Source organism: Hemitrygon akajei, chromosome 8 (genome assembly GCF_048418815.1).
Source record: "Hemitrygon akajei chromosome 8, sHemAka1.3, whole genome shotgun sequence".
NCBI classification, from domain to species: domain Eukaryota; kingdom Metazoa; phylum Chordata; class Chondrichthyes; order Myliobatiformes; family Dasyatidae; genus Hemitrygon; species Hemitrygon akajei.
This window is the reverse complement of record NC_133131.1, coordinates 169,008,610-169,025,027: the sequence shown is the minus strand read 5'-3', so window position 1 is coordinate 169,025,027 and position 16,418 is coordinate 169,008,610. Positions and strand designations below refer to the sequence as shown.

Genomic DNA, 16,418 nt, shown 5'->3' with positions numbered 1-16,418 from the left:
CAGCCTTTCTAACTGACACCCTTCATTAGGACAGAAAGGAAGGGGAAAGAAGCTAGAATAAGAAGGTGGAGGGAGGGAAAGGAAGATAGCTAGGTGATAAGTGAAGCCAGGTGGGTGGGGGAGGGGGATGAATTAGAAGCTGGGAGGTAATAGGTGGAAAAGGTAAAGGGCTAGAGAGAAATAGGAATTCTTATAGGAGAGGAGAGTGGACCATGAGAGAAAGGGAAGGAGGGGGGCACCGGGGGAGATGATAGATGGGTGAGAAGAAGAAGTAAGAGGCCATTGTGGGGAATTGAAGAGGTGGAAAAGGGGAGGGGGAAAATACTGGAAGTAAAATTATACCACTGGGAAAACCAACAGAAGTATTATTGGGATATTTTGTGCAGAAGGGCCAACAGACACAGACTGGTGCAGAAGCATAATTTTAGTGGGTTTCACAATCCTATTTCAGTAGAATTCCAGTCTCCAACTCTAGAACCATGGAAAGAAAACCTACAGCACAATACAGGCCCTTCGGACCACAGAGCTGTGCCAAATTTGTCCTTACCTAGGTTTACCCATAGCCCTCTATTTTTCTAAGCTCCATGTATCCATCCAGGACTCTTAAAAGAGTCTATCGTTTCCGCCTCCACCACTGCCGCCAGCAGCCCATTCCACACATTCGCTACTCTCCACATAAAAAACTTACCCCTGGCATCTCCTCTGTACCTACTTCCAAGCACCTTAAAACTGTGCCCTCTCATGCTAGCTATTTCAGCTCTGGGAAGAAGCCTCTGACTATCCACAGGATCAATGCCTCTCATTATCTTGTACACCTCCATCAGGTCACCTCTCATCCTCCATCGCTCCAAGGAGAAAAGGCCAAGTTCACTCAACCTTTACTGATAAGGCGTGCTCCCCAATCCAGGCAACAACCTTGTAAATCTCCTCTGCACCCTTTTTATGGTTTCCATGTCCTTCCTGTAGTGAGGCGACCAGAATTGAGCACAGTACTCCAAGTGGGGTCTGACCAGAGTCCTATATAGCTGCAACATTACCTCTCGGCTCTTAAACTCAATCCCACAATTGATGAAGGCCAATGCATTGTATGCCTTCTTAACCACAGAGTCAACCTGCATAGCAGCTTTGAGTGTCCTATGGACTCGGACCCCAAGATCCCTCTGAATCTCCACACTGCCAAAAGTCTTACCATTAATGCTATATTCTGCCATCATATTTGACCTACCAAAATGAACCACCTCACACTCTAATAGCAGCTTTCTGTGATATTCCTTCCATATACCCCTCTTATATAAATTTCAGGGACCTCCGCCATCCAGGTCATGCTCCCTTTTCACTACTACTATTAGCCAGGAGGTACAGAAGCCTTCGATCCCACACCAGCAGTTTCAGAAATAGTTATTATCCTACAACCATCAAGCTCCAAAACCGGTGTGGATAACTTCACTGATTCTACAACCCACAGACTCACTGTTGAGTACTCTAAAACTCATGTTTATTTATTTATTTGCTAATTTTCTCCTCTTTTGCACATTTGTTGCTTGTCAGTCTTTGTTTATGCAGTTTTTTCATAAATTCTATTGTATTTTTATTTTTCTGTGAATGCCTGCAAGAAAATGAATCTCAAGGTAGTATATAATAATAAATTTTACTTTGACTTTGACTTTAATATACACATAAATATTTATCATTACCTTGTACACAACTCTCCATTCTGGAGGTTCATAGCATTCACAGGACTCATTAAATGGTTGATCTGTGCCGACCAATAAAGTGCCCTACTCACAAAAGCCTTTCACATCATAAGCAATGTGCGTCAATCTCTTATTAGCAGGCTGCTTCCTGTTTCTTTAGCAGATCAGTTCTCCAAACCAACCATTATTGTGTTTTTCATCTTTTACTGTTAAAGCCATTGGCTCATATCTCCCACTTGCCATATTAGAGGTCGTATAGCTAGTGAGAATTAACGGAAGTGAAGGCTTTCTCAAGTATGCTGGATAAGCACTAGAGGCTAAATAACTTGCAAGGCTACAGAAAATGTTCGTGGGAATTAGATTGGCTGTGTTGCTCTATATCGAGCTGCCTTGTGTTTACTCGGCTGAATTGCCTCCCTTATTGTAACTTCAATGTATAGAGTGCTCTTAACATACCAAGACACCTGAAGGCATTTTGTAGGAGCATTATCAAGCAAAAATTTCACACATTGCCAAGCTGGTGGAGATTGAATGACGAACAATGGGGATGAGTGAGAGGTCAAAATGGAGGGACTGACATCTTGGTCAGTTACAGTCCTGATGGAAGGTCTTGGCCCGAAGCATTGACTGTTTAATCCGCTCCATAGATGGTGCCTGACCTGCTGAGCTCCTCCAGCATTTTGTGTGCGTTGTTCTGGATTTCGAGCATTTGCTGAATCTCTTGTTTTGTAGAGGTTGTAGTTAATGAGGAGTGAGTCCATAGAAGCATCTGAAATTGCGTATGAGACTTTTATCATTGAGGTTGCTGAATTTAATGTAAAAGCCTTCAAAAGTTTAATTGTATCCGATGTGCACCGCTTGATACATTAATATGTGTCATTGGATCATAGAGCAGGAAAGTAGGCCCTTTGCCACAGAGTCTGTGCCACCTAGCACTCAAGTCGAGGATACCCAAAGACTCTCAGAATTTTTTACAGGTGTACCATGGAGAGTATTCTAACTGGTTGCATCGTTGCCTGGTATGGAGGGGCTACTGCACAAGATTGGAAAAAGCTGCAGAAAGTCACAAACTCACCCAGTCCATCATGGGCACTGTCCTGCCCAACATCAAGGACTTCTTCAAAAGGCAATGCCTCATAAAAGATGCATTCATCATTAAGAACCCCCATTACCCAGGATATGCCCTCTTCACATTGCTACCATCATGGAGGTACAGGAGCTGAAGACCCACACTCAAAAGTTTTTTAGGAACAGCTTCTTTCCCACTGCCATTAGATTTCTGAATGAACAATGAACCAATGTACAGTACCTCACTCTTTTTCCTTTTTTTGCTCTCATTTTGCACTAGTTATTTAATTTGATTTTTTTTATATACAATGGTTTCCCGATAATTGGGACATATTGGGACCAGTACATTTTGACCCAATTAAGCAGCTACCGAAGATTCATGGAAATAGTTAAAAGGCATGTCTGAGTATCAATTTATATATTTAAATGAAATACAGAAGAAATATGAACACTACCAGTACCTCTATTGTACAATAAAACTGTGCATTAGTTCCTAATAGTTATTAATGAAGGAATTTATATGCCGTGTTCTTTTGATTGACTGTAAATTAACAAAATCAGCGCAGACACCTAGTGCAGATAATGTACTGCCTTCATGCGGTGCTTTAGACAATTGCATCCTCCAAATCCTCATTTTCTTTGTAACATTCAAGATGATTGTCAATACCTTTGTAATTCCGAACTTGTAGAAGTAGTGAAATTGTTCCATTTTCACTCCAGGCTCTTTCCGGTATCTCCAAGCCTGAAAGCTTGAAACTAGTGAGCAAAACAATTCTGAATTGTCTTACTGCTTACTTCTCACAAATTATCAGTGAAAAAAACCACTGCTTTTTGAACACAAACACATACAACTGATGCAATTTAAATACTGTTCACTCTAAGCATGGTGTAGTGTCTAACAGCCATGCAAGGGCATGCAACTGACACTAGTTAGAAACTGTTCGGCAACAGTCTTCTGTCCTAATTAAGTGGCATAGAGTCCCAAATAAGTGAACAGATTCCCAGATGTTTTCTCAATTTAGTTTTTGTTCTTATACGAATTGTCCCAAATAAACGGCCTCCTTGATTAAGCGATGGTCGTTTAACTAGAATCCGCTATATAAAAATTTTTAGTGTAATTTATAGTGTTTTTTACTATGTATTGGAATGTACTGCTGCCACAGAACAGCATATTTAATGAACTTGGTTTGGATTCTGATTCATTTTTACAATGGCCATAACCAACCCATTTTTATTCTATTTGCATTTCCATCAATTCAACTCTTCCTTCTCAGGCCCACCAAATCTACCACTCACCGACACACCAGAGGAAATTTAGAGAGGCCAATGAACCTTTGGGACATGGGAGGAATCCTGTGGGGGAGGGGTGCATAGGGAGTGCATGTAAACTCCATGAGGTCAATAACAGAAGTCAGAATTGAACCCATGTCACTGAAACTGCAATGCAGCAACTCCACAGCTCAACCACTGGACTGCCGCGATGTAAGAATCAGAATTATTATCACTCACACAAGAAATCAAATTTGTTCTTGTGGCAGCAGCACAGTGCAATACATAAAAAATACTCAGATACAATAAAAAAAATCAGTAGTGCAAAAGAGGTAGGCAAATGAAATACAATGTTGGAAAGTGTATGGTCATGCACTTTGGTAGAAGAAATAAATGGGCAGACTATTATTTAGATGGGGAGAGAATTCAAAATTCTGATATGCAACGGGACTTGGGAGTCCTCGTGCAGGATACCCTTAAGGTTAACCTCCAGGTTGAGTCAGTGGTGAAGAAGGTGAATGCGATGTTGGCATTCATTTCTAGAGGAAAAGAGTATAGAAGCAGGGATGTGATGTTGAGGCTCTATAAGACACTGGTAAGATCTCACTTGGAGTACTGTGTACAGTTTTGGGCTTCTTATTTAAGAAAGAATATGCTGACGTTGGAGAAGGTTCAGGGAAGATTCACTCGAATGATTCCGGGAATGAGAGGGTTAACATATGAGGAACGTTTGACCGCTCTTGGACTGTACTCCTTGGAGTTTAGAAGAATGAGGGGGGACTTCATAGAAACATTTCGAATGTTGAAAGGCATGGACAGAGTGGATGTGGCAAAGTTGTTTCCCATGGTGGGGGAGTCTAGTATGAGAGGGCACCCATTCAGAACAGAGATGCGAAGAAATTTTTTTAGCCAGAGGGTGGTAAATCTGTGGAATTTGTTGCCACGGGTGCCAGTGGAGGTCAAGTCACTGGGTGTATTTAAGGCAGAGATTGATAGGTATCTGAGTAGCCAGGGCATCAAAGGTTATGGTGAGAAGGTGGGGGAGTGGGACTAAATGGGAGAATGGATCAGCTCATGATAAAATGGCCGACTTCTGCTCCTTTGTCTTATGGTCTGATGTTCATGTGTTTACGGACCGTTCAGAAATCTGATAGCAGAGGGAAAGAATCTACCTAAAATGTTAGTGTGGATCTTCATGCTCCAGTAGCTCCTCCTTGGTAGTAATGAGAAGAGGGCATGACCTGGATGGTAAGGATCCTTAGTGATACACGACACCTTCTTGAGGCTCTGCCTCTTGAAGCTGTCCTTGATGATGAAGAGGATTGTGCCTGTGATGGAGCTAGTTGAGTCTACAACTCTACAGTCTCTTTCAGTCTTGTGCGTTGGAGCCTCCATACCAGACATGATGCAACCAGGCAGAATATTCGTCATGGTACATCTGTAGAAATTTCCATGAGTCTTTAGTGGCACACCAAATCTTCTCAAACTCCTAATGAAGTATAACCACTGGGTGTTTGTAAAATAAGCTTCACCTAATTTGATGAAAGAAGCACAGTAACTATTGTTTCCTGTCAGTTACCTTATGTACAGACACTCCTGTGCCTAGTGTCTTTTTATGGACATACAATCAATCTATGTACTACGTATAAGCTATCCTATATACTTGTTTCTATTGTCTTTTATTATTATTATTATTATTATTACGTGTTTTTTTGTCTTTTTGTTTTTGCTGCATTGGAACTAGGGTAACTTGTGTATAGGAAATGACATTAAACACTATTGGATCTTGAAGAATTGCCAATAAAAGCAGCAGCTAAGAGTTTTGTACTTGTATATTAAGCACTGTCTGATCAGAGGAAGGCTCCTTAAGGTTGTTTGAGCCAGGGGTGGTAGTGAGGATAAGCTGACTTCACGTGTAGCTTAGCTACAAAGCCCAGTGTAACTGCTTTTACTGACAGAAGAAGGGGCAAAGGCAGGTTACTGCCTTAAAAACAGTCGCTTCAGGCAGATGGGGCCTGTCAGCTTTGGTTGGCAGATCATTTAAGAGAAGAAAAACACTAATCTCAAACCTTTACTGACTTGCGACTATACCCACTCATGGGAAAGGCTTTGGGAGTAAACTCCAATGAAAAATCCAGAGCTGGAGTCCCTATGGCAGTCGTACATTGAGTTCAACGCTGACTGGCAACTCCTGCAATGCTGCTGGTGCCAAACTGAATCGGTCTCTGCCATTCCTTTGGTTCATCAGATGCGTGGAAAGTGAGTGTCTGCTACACGGGCAACAGTTTGCTCTCTGTATCATATGCTTACTGGGTTGTGTATCACATAGACAGTTGAAATGCAACATTTATGGTCGATCCCAGTCTACGGAGGACCTTAGTCAATTTGAGGAAGAGGAGGTTTATCTACTGTAGGTCATCAGGAACATATCAGTTGTTTAAAATAGTGATGGTCCCAGTTGCTATTGGCACTGCAATGTAATGTGAAGCAGCATTGTGTGCAGAAGGTAGGGAGCAACATATAAAGTACTGAACAAATCTGAAGGCCGAAGAAGATGGCTAATAGCCTCTGAAAGCTACATTTCCTCCTGGTAAAGCACCGTAAAATTACATTCATGCAATTTCTTCATATGGTATTTTTAATGAGTTGGTGCCAAGCTTCCCTTCAACTGGATTGTGGCTTGCCGAGCAGTGTCCACCTTTGGGAATTAAACTGAATATAACTTATTGTTGTTAAGTGCCATCAAGTTGTTGTCGACTCATGACGATGTTGTGGATAGTTGCCCTAAATGAGTTTTATTTCTCACAAAGGCAGCTCATTGTAGATAACGTTGCATTCATAGTTGTACTTATTGCATCCATCTTTCTCTCTTCCATTGTCCTTCCACCTTGCCGAGCATAATATCCTTTTCCAGGGGGCTGTTTCTTCACGTGACGTGCCCAAAGTACGATAGGCAGAGTCTTATCACTTGAGCCTTCAGAGAGAGACTTGATTTCATCTTGTTGAGGACTGATTCGTTTGTTCTGTGAGAGGTCCACTAGATTGGTAGTATATTTCTCCGGTACCAGTTCAAAGATGTTGATACGCTTCCTATCCTCCTCCTTTACCACCCAACTTTTGCAACAATATACTGTAAATTGTGAAGACCATCGCCTGCACAAGCTGAGTTTTTGTACATAGAAATAGATTCCTGTTCCTGAGGATCTTCTCCAAATCCTTCATGGCTGCTCTGCCAAGGCGATTCTTCATTCGGTTTCTTGACTGCTTATCACATAAGTATTAATCATTGATCCAAGTAAATTGAACCTATCAACCATCGAGATTGAAATTGGTAGTGTTGCCAGAAGTTACAATCTTGGTCTTCCTCAGGTTAAGCTGCAGACCCACCTTGAGGCAATGTTCCTTGATGTTGGTTAGCAATTGCTTCAGGTTTTGTTTTGTTTTCAGCCAGTAATGTCATGTCATCAACATAACGAAGGATATGGATGATTCTGCCACCAATTCTTACCCCTCAATTTTCCTTGTATACGCCTGCTTCTCTGAGGATTTGTTTGGCATACAAATTAAACAGACCGGAGGAGAGAATACAGTCTAAACCATTTTGTTTCTCCTTACTCTGTTCAAACTGCTGCATCTTGATTGATATAAAGATTGTACATAAGGGCACTCAAAAATAACTATATATGAATATAACTACACAATATAAAATTGACTTCAGAAAAGAAACTGACCTATTTGTATGCAACTTTCTTCAGGCTGTCCCAAAGCTCTTTACACCAAGTGAAGTTTCAACGTCACAATATAACTTATGTGACATAGTAAATGTTTCACTTGATATGCACACAGCAGTGTCCCACAAACAGCTGCGTGACTAAAATTGTATAATTTTAGTGGTGTTAGATCATCACTGAAATTCAGACATAAATTGGTTAAGACATAAATTGCTTATTATAAACGGAAGAGTGAATGTTTGCTTGGAGTAGATGGGAATACAGAGTTGATGGGGCAAGCTTGAGGATCTGCTTCTCCTAATTCATGTGTCAGTATGAACCATTATTACTTTTACTGCTGAAAATATGGATGTCTCTTCCAGGTTGGATCCTTCTTGAAGACACCAAAGTTTCCTATCTGGGTGGTGTGCAGCGAGAGCCACTTCAGCGTCTTGTTCTGCCTAAAGAAGGAGCTGCTGAGCGACTGGAAATCTGAGAGGAGATTCGACCTGTATTACTACGATGGCCTAGCAAACCAGCAGGATGAAATTCGTCTGACAGTCGGTTGGTAATCCATTCCCTTTGTGTGCCAGGCTATTCTCAGATCATTATCTCTAGAGTTGTTGGAAATAATGACCTGAGAAAGGACAGGCTAACTCGGTTCTGGGGCTAGAGCTTAAAGACAGGTTATTTGGACCAACATTCTGTTAGCCTGAGTATGGAAATTTGAGAGGCACTAGAATATAACACAAAGTATGTAATGCTGAGGCCTTATAAGGCATTAGTCAGATCACACTTGAAGTATTGTGAGCAGTTTTTGGCCCCTTATTTAAGAAATGATGTACTAGCATTGGAGAGGGTCCAGAGAAAGTTCACAAGAATGAACCTGGGAATGAAAGGGTTTAATGGCTCTGGGCCTGTACTCACTGTAGTTTAAAAATATGAGTGGGGATCTCATTGATACCTACTGAATATTAAAAGGCCTAGATAGAGTGGATGTGGAGAGGATGTTTCTTATGGTAGGAGATTCTAGAACCAAGGGGTAAGTCTCAGAATACAGAGATGTCCCTTTAGAATTGAGATGAGGTGGAATTTGTTTTGCTAGACGGTGGTGGATCTGTGAAATTCAATGCTACGGACTGCTGTGGAGGCCAAGTGATTGGGTACAGTTGGCCCTCCTTAAACGTGGGGGATTGGTTCTGGGACCCCCCACGGATACCAAAATTCACGGATGCTCAAGTCCCTTATTCAACCTGTCTCAATGCGGTAAATCTTAGGACCCAACAGAACCCCAGACCTTATTTAACGTGTCTCAGTGCAGTGGACATTAGGACCCAGCGGCAGAACTCTGAATCCGCAGTGTTTCTGTTTACGAAAATAATCACGATCGCGATTGAAAATAAAGTGGAAATAATAAAGCGATCGGAAAGAGGTGAAACGCCATCGGTCATTATAAAAGTGTTAGGCTACAGTCGGTCAACGATCGGAACAATTTTAAAGGATAAAGTGAGAAAGGCTCTGCCCGATGAAAGCTACAGTTATTACTAAGCAACACAGTGGTTTAATTATTGGGTTTGGGGGTTTTGGGTTTTTGGGTTTTTGATCCTCCACATCAACCCGGCACAGTGGAGAGCGAGCTCGGGAGCGGTCTGTCACTGGATCGAACTCGGGAAGAAGTTCCCGAGCCCGGCACTGAAACATACATTCTTAAGTGTTTTATATGCATAGAAAGGTAAAATATATACTATATACTAAGACAAACGCTTGACTAACTGACGCTAAATAATATCGGATGTATCTGTTCCGACTTACTTAGTAAGAGAACTTCCGATTTTTTTCGATCCCGATCCACGATAACCCACGCACATCCTCCTGTATACTTTAAATCATCTCTAGATTACTTATAATACCTAATACAATGTAAATGCTATATAAAATAGTTGTTGTACTGCATTGTTTAGGGAATAATGACAAGAAAAAAAGTCTGTACATGCTCGAACAACAAGTGCTGGAAGAGCACTTCCAGGTTTTCGCGATTCGCGGTTGGTTGAATTCGTGCATATGGAATTCGCGGATAAGGAGGGCCAACTGTATATTTAAATTGGAGGTTGATAGGTTCTTGTTTAGTAAGAGTGACAAAGGTTATGGGGAGGAGGCTGGAGAGTGGGATTGAGAGGGATAATATATCAGCCATTATCAAACGATGGGATTGGGTTTCAGAGCTGAGAGGTAATGTTGCAGCTATATAGGACCCTGGTCAGACCCCACTTGGAGTACTGTGTTCAGTTCTGGTCACCTCACTACAGGAAAGATGTGGAAACCATAGAAAGGGTGCAGAGGAGATTTACAAGGATGTTGCCTGGATTGGGGAGCATGTCTTATGAGAATAGATTGAGTGAACTCAGCCTTTTCACCTTGGAGCGATGGAGGATGAGAGGTGACCTGCTAGAGGTGTACAATATAATGAGAGGCGTTGATCGTGTGGATATTCAGAGGCTTTTTCCCAGGGCTGAAATGGCTAGTATAAGAGGGCATAGTTTTAAGGTGCTTGGAAGCAGGTACAGAGGAGATGTCAGGGGTAAGTTTTTTACACAGAGTGGTGAGTGCGTGGAATGGGCTGCCGGCAACGGTGGTGGAGGCGGAAATGATAGGGTCTTTTAAGAGACTCCTGGATGGATACATGGAGCTTAGAAAAATAGAGGGCTATGGGTTCTAAGGTAACAAACCCATCTATTCTATCATCTAAATAATTTATTTACAGTATAAAAAGAAGTGGTGCCAACACTGACCCCTGCAGAACATCACTAATCACTGGCAGCCAATCAAACAAAGATCCTTTTATTCCCACTCGCTGCCTCCTACCAATAAGCCAATGCTCTAACCATGTTAGTAACTCTCCTGTAATACCATGGGCTCTTGGTAAGCAGCCTCATGTGTGGTACCTTGTTAAAGACCTTCTAAAAGTCCAAATATACAACATCCACTGCATCCCCTTTATCCATCCTATTTGCAATCTCATCAAAGAATTCCAACAGGTTCATCAGGCAGGATTTTCCCTGAAGGAAACCATGCTGACTTTGTACTATCTGGTCATGTGTCACCGAGTATTCCATCACTTCATCCTTAGCAATTGACTTCAACAACTTCCCACCACTGAGGTCAGGCTAACTGGTCTATAATTTCCTTTCTGCTGCCCTCATTCTTTCTTAAAGAGTGGAGTGATATTTGCATTTTTCCATTCCTCTGGCAACATGCCAGAGTCCAGTGACTTTTGAAAGATCATTTCTAATGCCACCACAATCTCTAATGCTCCCTCTTTCAGAACCCTAGGGTACAGTTCATCTGGTCCAGGTGAGTTATGTACCTTTAGGTCTTTCAGCTTTTTGAGCACCTTCTCTCTTATAACAGTAACTGCACCCACTTCTCTTCTCTCACATACTACAACATCAGGCACACTGCTAGTGTCTTCCACAGTGAAGACTGATGCAAAATACTCATTTAGTTCATCAGCCATCTCCTTGTCCTCCGTTATTATTTCTCCTGCTTCATTTTCTAATAGTCCTATATCCACTCTCATTTCTCTATTATTTTTTAACATACTTGAAAAACTTTTACTATTCACTTTGATTTTAGTTGCTAGCTTGCTTTCATATTTCATCTTTTCCCTTCTAATGATTTTTTAGGTACTCTGTATAGTCTTTTAAGAACTTCCCAATACTCTATCTTCCCACTAACTTTTGCTTTGTTGTATGCCCTCTCTTTTGCTTTTACATTAGCTTTGACTTCCCTTGTCAGCCACAGTTGTACTATTTTACCATTTGAGTATTTCTTCATTTTTGAAATACATGTCTTACACCTTCCTCATTTTCCCCAGAAACTCACACCATTGCTGCTCTGCTGACATCCCTGCCAGCAGCTCCTTCCAATCTACTTTGGCCAACTCCTCTCTCATACCTCTGTCATTTCCCTTACTCCACTGAAATTCTGCTACATCAGACTTTACTTTCTCCCTATCAAATTTCAAGTTAAACTCAATCATATTGTCACCACTGGTTACTAAGGGTTCTTTTAACTTAAACTTCCTAATTGCCTCCGGTTCATTACATAACACCCAATCCAGTATAGCTGATCCCCTAGCAGGCTCAACAACAAATTGCTCTAAAAAGCCATCTCATAGGCATTCAACAAATTCACTCTATTGAGATCCATTACCAACCTGATTTTCCCAATCGACCTGCATGTTAAAATCTCCTGTGACTACCATAACATTGCCCTTTTGACACACCTTTTCTATTTCCTGTTGTAATCTGTGGTCCACCTCCCAGCCACAGTTGGGAGGCCTGTATATAACTGTCATCAACGTCCTTTTACTCTTGCAGTTTCTTAACTCAACCCGCAAGGATTCAACATCTCCTGATCCTATGTCACATCTTTCTACTGATTTGATGCCATTCTTTACCTGCAGAGCCACGCCACCCCCTCTGCCTACCTTCCTATCCCTCCGGTATAACGTGTAATAATAGGCATTCAGTTCCCAGCTACAACATGATTCAGTGTTGGCCACAACATCATACCTGGCAATCTGTAATAGTGCAACAAGAATATCCACCTTATTTCTTATACTACGCGCATTTAGATATAACACTTTGAGTACCGTTTTTGCTATCCTTTCTGACTCTGCATCCCTAAAGTTTTGATACTCAGCCTGTTGGCTGCAACTAAATCCCATCACCTCCCTGCCCTTCCTGACAGTCTGACTGCACGCTATCTTTACTTTTTTTACCATCCGTCCTATCCTGAGTCCCTTTGGTTCCCACACCCCCCGCAAAATTAGTTCAAATCCTCCCCAACAGCTCTAACATATCTACCCACAAGAATATTGGTCCCCCTCGGGTTCAGGTGCAACCCGTCACTTTTGTACAGATCATACCTCTTGCAGAGGAGATCCCAATGGTCCGAGAACCTGAAGCCCTGCCCCCTGAACCAGCTTCTCAGCCTCTCATTTATCTGCCATATCGTCCTGTTTCTACCTTCATAGGCGTGTGGCACAGGCAGCAATCCAGAAATTTACTACCCGGGAGGTCCTGCTTCTCAGCTTTCTACCTAGCTCTCTAAATTCTCTTTTCAGGACCTCTTTGTTTTCCCTTCCTTTGTCATTGGTACCAATATGTACCAAGACATCTGGCTGCTCCCCCTCCCTCTCCAGAATGTTGTGGACATGATCTGAGATGTCCCTAATCCTGGCATCTGGGAGGGAACATACCATCCGGGTGTCCCGTTCACATACACAGAAGCTCCTGTCTGTTCCTCTCACTATTGAGTCCCCTATCACTACCGTTCCCTTCTTCTCTTTCTTTCCCTTCTGCACCACAGACCCATGGTCAGTGCCTGTAACCCGGTCACCATGGCATTCTCCCGGGAGGTCATCCCCAATAAAAGTATCCAAAGCGGTATACTTGTTTTTGAGGGGAATGGCCACAGGGGTGCTCTGCTCTAACTGCCCATTTCCATTTCTCCTGACGGTCACCTCCTGCAAGTTCGGGGTGACTGCTTCCCTGTAACTTTGATCAATTATATCCTCACTCTCCCGTACAAGCCGAAGGTCATCCAGCTGCAGTCTTCAAGGTGCTGCAGCCAGATGCACTTCACACGGATGTAGTTTCCAGGAGACTCTGTGTCTCCCAGTTCTCCAACATCCGGCATAAAGTACACACCACAGCCATTTAGAAAAAATAAAGAAACCTTAACAGACACTTTTAATCGAGCCGATGCCTTTTCCGAGCCAAAGTCTCTTTTGAGCCAAAGCCTGTCATTTCTACTCCTGCTACTGGCCTACTCCTGACAGGGTCTCAGAACAGATCCCTATGGGTCACCACTAATCACAGAGCTCCAGGCAGAATACGCTCCGTGGCGGTGGGTTTGGTGGCATTGGCTTCTACAGGGTGAAAAAAGGTTCTGCTGTCCTATTTAAACATATTTCTAATCACCACAAGATCGTGCTGTACTTTGAGAAGTTAAAGTACTGCAGGTCTACCCCTTCAGTGAATTGCTCGATGGCATGAAAATGAATGAGCTGCACATGGTGCTGCTTCCTGAGTCGAAGGAGGTCTGCAGTCTGGATGGTTTTTCTTGCGATTGCAAGACCTTTTTGGACATTGTTAACATGAAATGCTGCAAGTTCGACTCATTGGTTTATTGCTGGGGCGAATGTTGGAGGAGCTGGGCCTCAGTCACAGCAAGGACTATGCCTGAAGCCAGGTCTCCTGTTTACAGCCTCAGGGCAGAGGTGTCAGAGCTGTGTGCTCCACCGGGGCCGGTGTGGTGTGGTGTCCAGGCTGGAGTTGGTGCTGCCCCCATTGCTTACTCTGCAGAGGACCAGCTCTATGTGTTCGACTTTAGATATCTGTGGCACTCAGTGGACTCAGGGCATCAGGCCACGGAGTTGCCTGTTTAGAGAGGCATTGGAGCCAGTGCACTCCGCCAGGGGTAGCGTGCCGCAGCACCCAGGCTGGAGTTGATGTTGTTCTCCCCACCCGCTCCAGTATTCACTCGGCAGAAGTCATACCTCTTTTGTGATCGACTGCGGATTTCTGCATCATTCAATGGATTCAGGATCTGGACTATGTATATGCATTATATTTTGTATACAGGCAGTCCCCGAGTTACATACGAGTTCCGTTCCTGAGTCCGTCTTTAAGTCGAATTCGTACGTAAGTCGGAACAAGTACATCTGGTATTATTTAGTGTCAGTCAAACGTTTGTCTTAGTATATAGTTTATATTTTACCTTTCTATGCATATAAAACACTTAAGAAACGTATGTATTCCAATAATTAATCCACTGCGTTGCTTAGTAATAATTGTAGCTTTCATCGGAGCAGGGCCTTTCACATGCTCCATTATTCTCACTTTATCCGTTATCCTTTAAAATTGTTCCGATCATTGACCGACTATAGCCTAGTGCTGTTCCAATGACCGATGGCATTTCACCTCTTTCCAAACACTTTATTATTTCCACTTTATTTTCAATCGCGATCACTTCCCATCAATGGAACAGAAACACTGCGGGCGGCGGGTCCTGAGCTGCACCAGCTCTGGAGGTCCGCTGGGCCCTAAGGGCCATCGCACTAAATTCCCCGGGTCCTAAACTCCACTGCACTGAGACAGACTAAATGGGGCAAGTGGGGGCTGTGCTGGGTTTGGGTATTTGATCCTCCACAATATTCTGCATGGGAGTTTAAACTGGAGGTAGTAGTGTTTTTTTTACAAGGTCGAGTTGCGAGCTCGACATTAACCTGGCACAGATGGTACGGGAGTCACTGGATCGACATCAACCCGGCATGGGAGTGGTCTGTCACTGGATCGAACTCGGAAACGTCCATTCTCGAGCCCGACGTTGATCTCATGGCGCCACCAGCCGACCAGAATGGGGGTGGGGGGGGGGTCAGGGTGAATCTTACTAAGAAAAATTTAAGCCAAATACAAAGTTAAACACTCAACACAGTGTCAACAGCAACGACTTAAAATGGCGGATGACATCACAATCCGACTTAAAATGGCGGACAGCGTTCTCCTTCCTTGGTTCATGAGCATGAGTTGTCCGTAAATCGGACGTTCGTAACTCAGGGACTACCTGTAGTTGTATTTTTCTGATATCCTACGTGTGCTTGCTATCTTGTACGTGTTAGGACTAGGCCTGTAGATGCGGTGTTGCTTACTTACAGCTATCAGGAGAGAGAGCCGTTCGGGCTGGAATTGGTGCTGATGCCCCCCACCCCCCATTTGCTCGGCAGTTTTCTGCAGCATTGATGGCTGAATTTGGACTCTTTTACTGTGTGGCTGTATCTTACTGATACCTTTATGTGCTTGCTGTCTTTTACATGCTATGTGTACTTTGTGCTGTGTTTTGCACCTTGGCCCTGGAGTAATGCTGTCTCGTTTGGCTGCATTCATGAGTATCCATATATAGTTGAATGACAATTAAACTTGGAATAGAATTGAATTTACGAACAGCTTTTGCCTTTTATAGGCAAACCAATTCCAAATCCACACAGCCAGGTTCTCCTGGATACCATGCTTCCTGACTGAGCCCATGCCTTATTAAAATCCATATGCACCACATCCAGCGCTGTACCTTCATCAATTTGTTTTGTCACTAGGTCAGGCTTGAGGGGCATGACCTGTCTGTCACAAAGCCATTCTGACTATCCCTAATAAAACCATGCTTCTCCAAATGTTCATAAATCCTGTCTCTAAAAATCCCCTCCAATAATTTGCCAACCATTGGAGTCATTTCTTAGAGACAGGATTTACAAACACTTGGAGAAGTATAGTGTGATTAGGGATAGACTATGTTTCTCCAAATGCTCAAATCAGTTACTTTTTATTTTCCTTAAACTTCAGAATTTCCTTCAAACCTCTTCTTCCTCACTATCTATCCAGCCTACTCTGATGACTTTTCTGACCCCACTTTGAACTGACTTGCAACATCTGCTGTTGGTCAGAGTCATCTTAGGCCACCAATGGACTGTGGGTCCTTGGCTATAAAAGTTGGTGCTTAAAATTGGTCGTGACCTAGCTCACCCTCTGATTTTCTGCCAGCATGTCTAGTTCCTAAAACAATAGTAACAAAGAAACATGGTTTGCTCTCGGGAAGCTGCCTTTTGTTTACTGGAACA

At 42.9% G+C, this 16,418-nt stretch overlaps 1 protein-coding gene across 1 annotated transcript in view; it reads left to right on the top strand.

The window, feature by feature from the left end:
- mindy4 (MINDY lysine 48 deubiquitinase 4) overlaps positions 1 to 16,418 on the top strand; it is a 275,155-nt gene that overhangs the window by 258,000 nt on the left and 737 nt on the right. Inside the window, exon 16 of the mRNA XM_073055046.1 lies at positions 8,125 to 8,305. Within this exon, the coding sequence (XP_072911147.1) occupies positions 8,125 to 8,305 (181 nt within the window). The remainder of the gene's footprint in view (positions 1 to 8,124; positions 8,306 to 16,418) is intronic.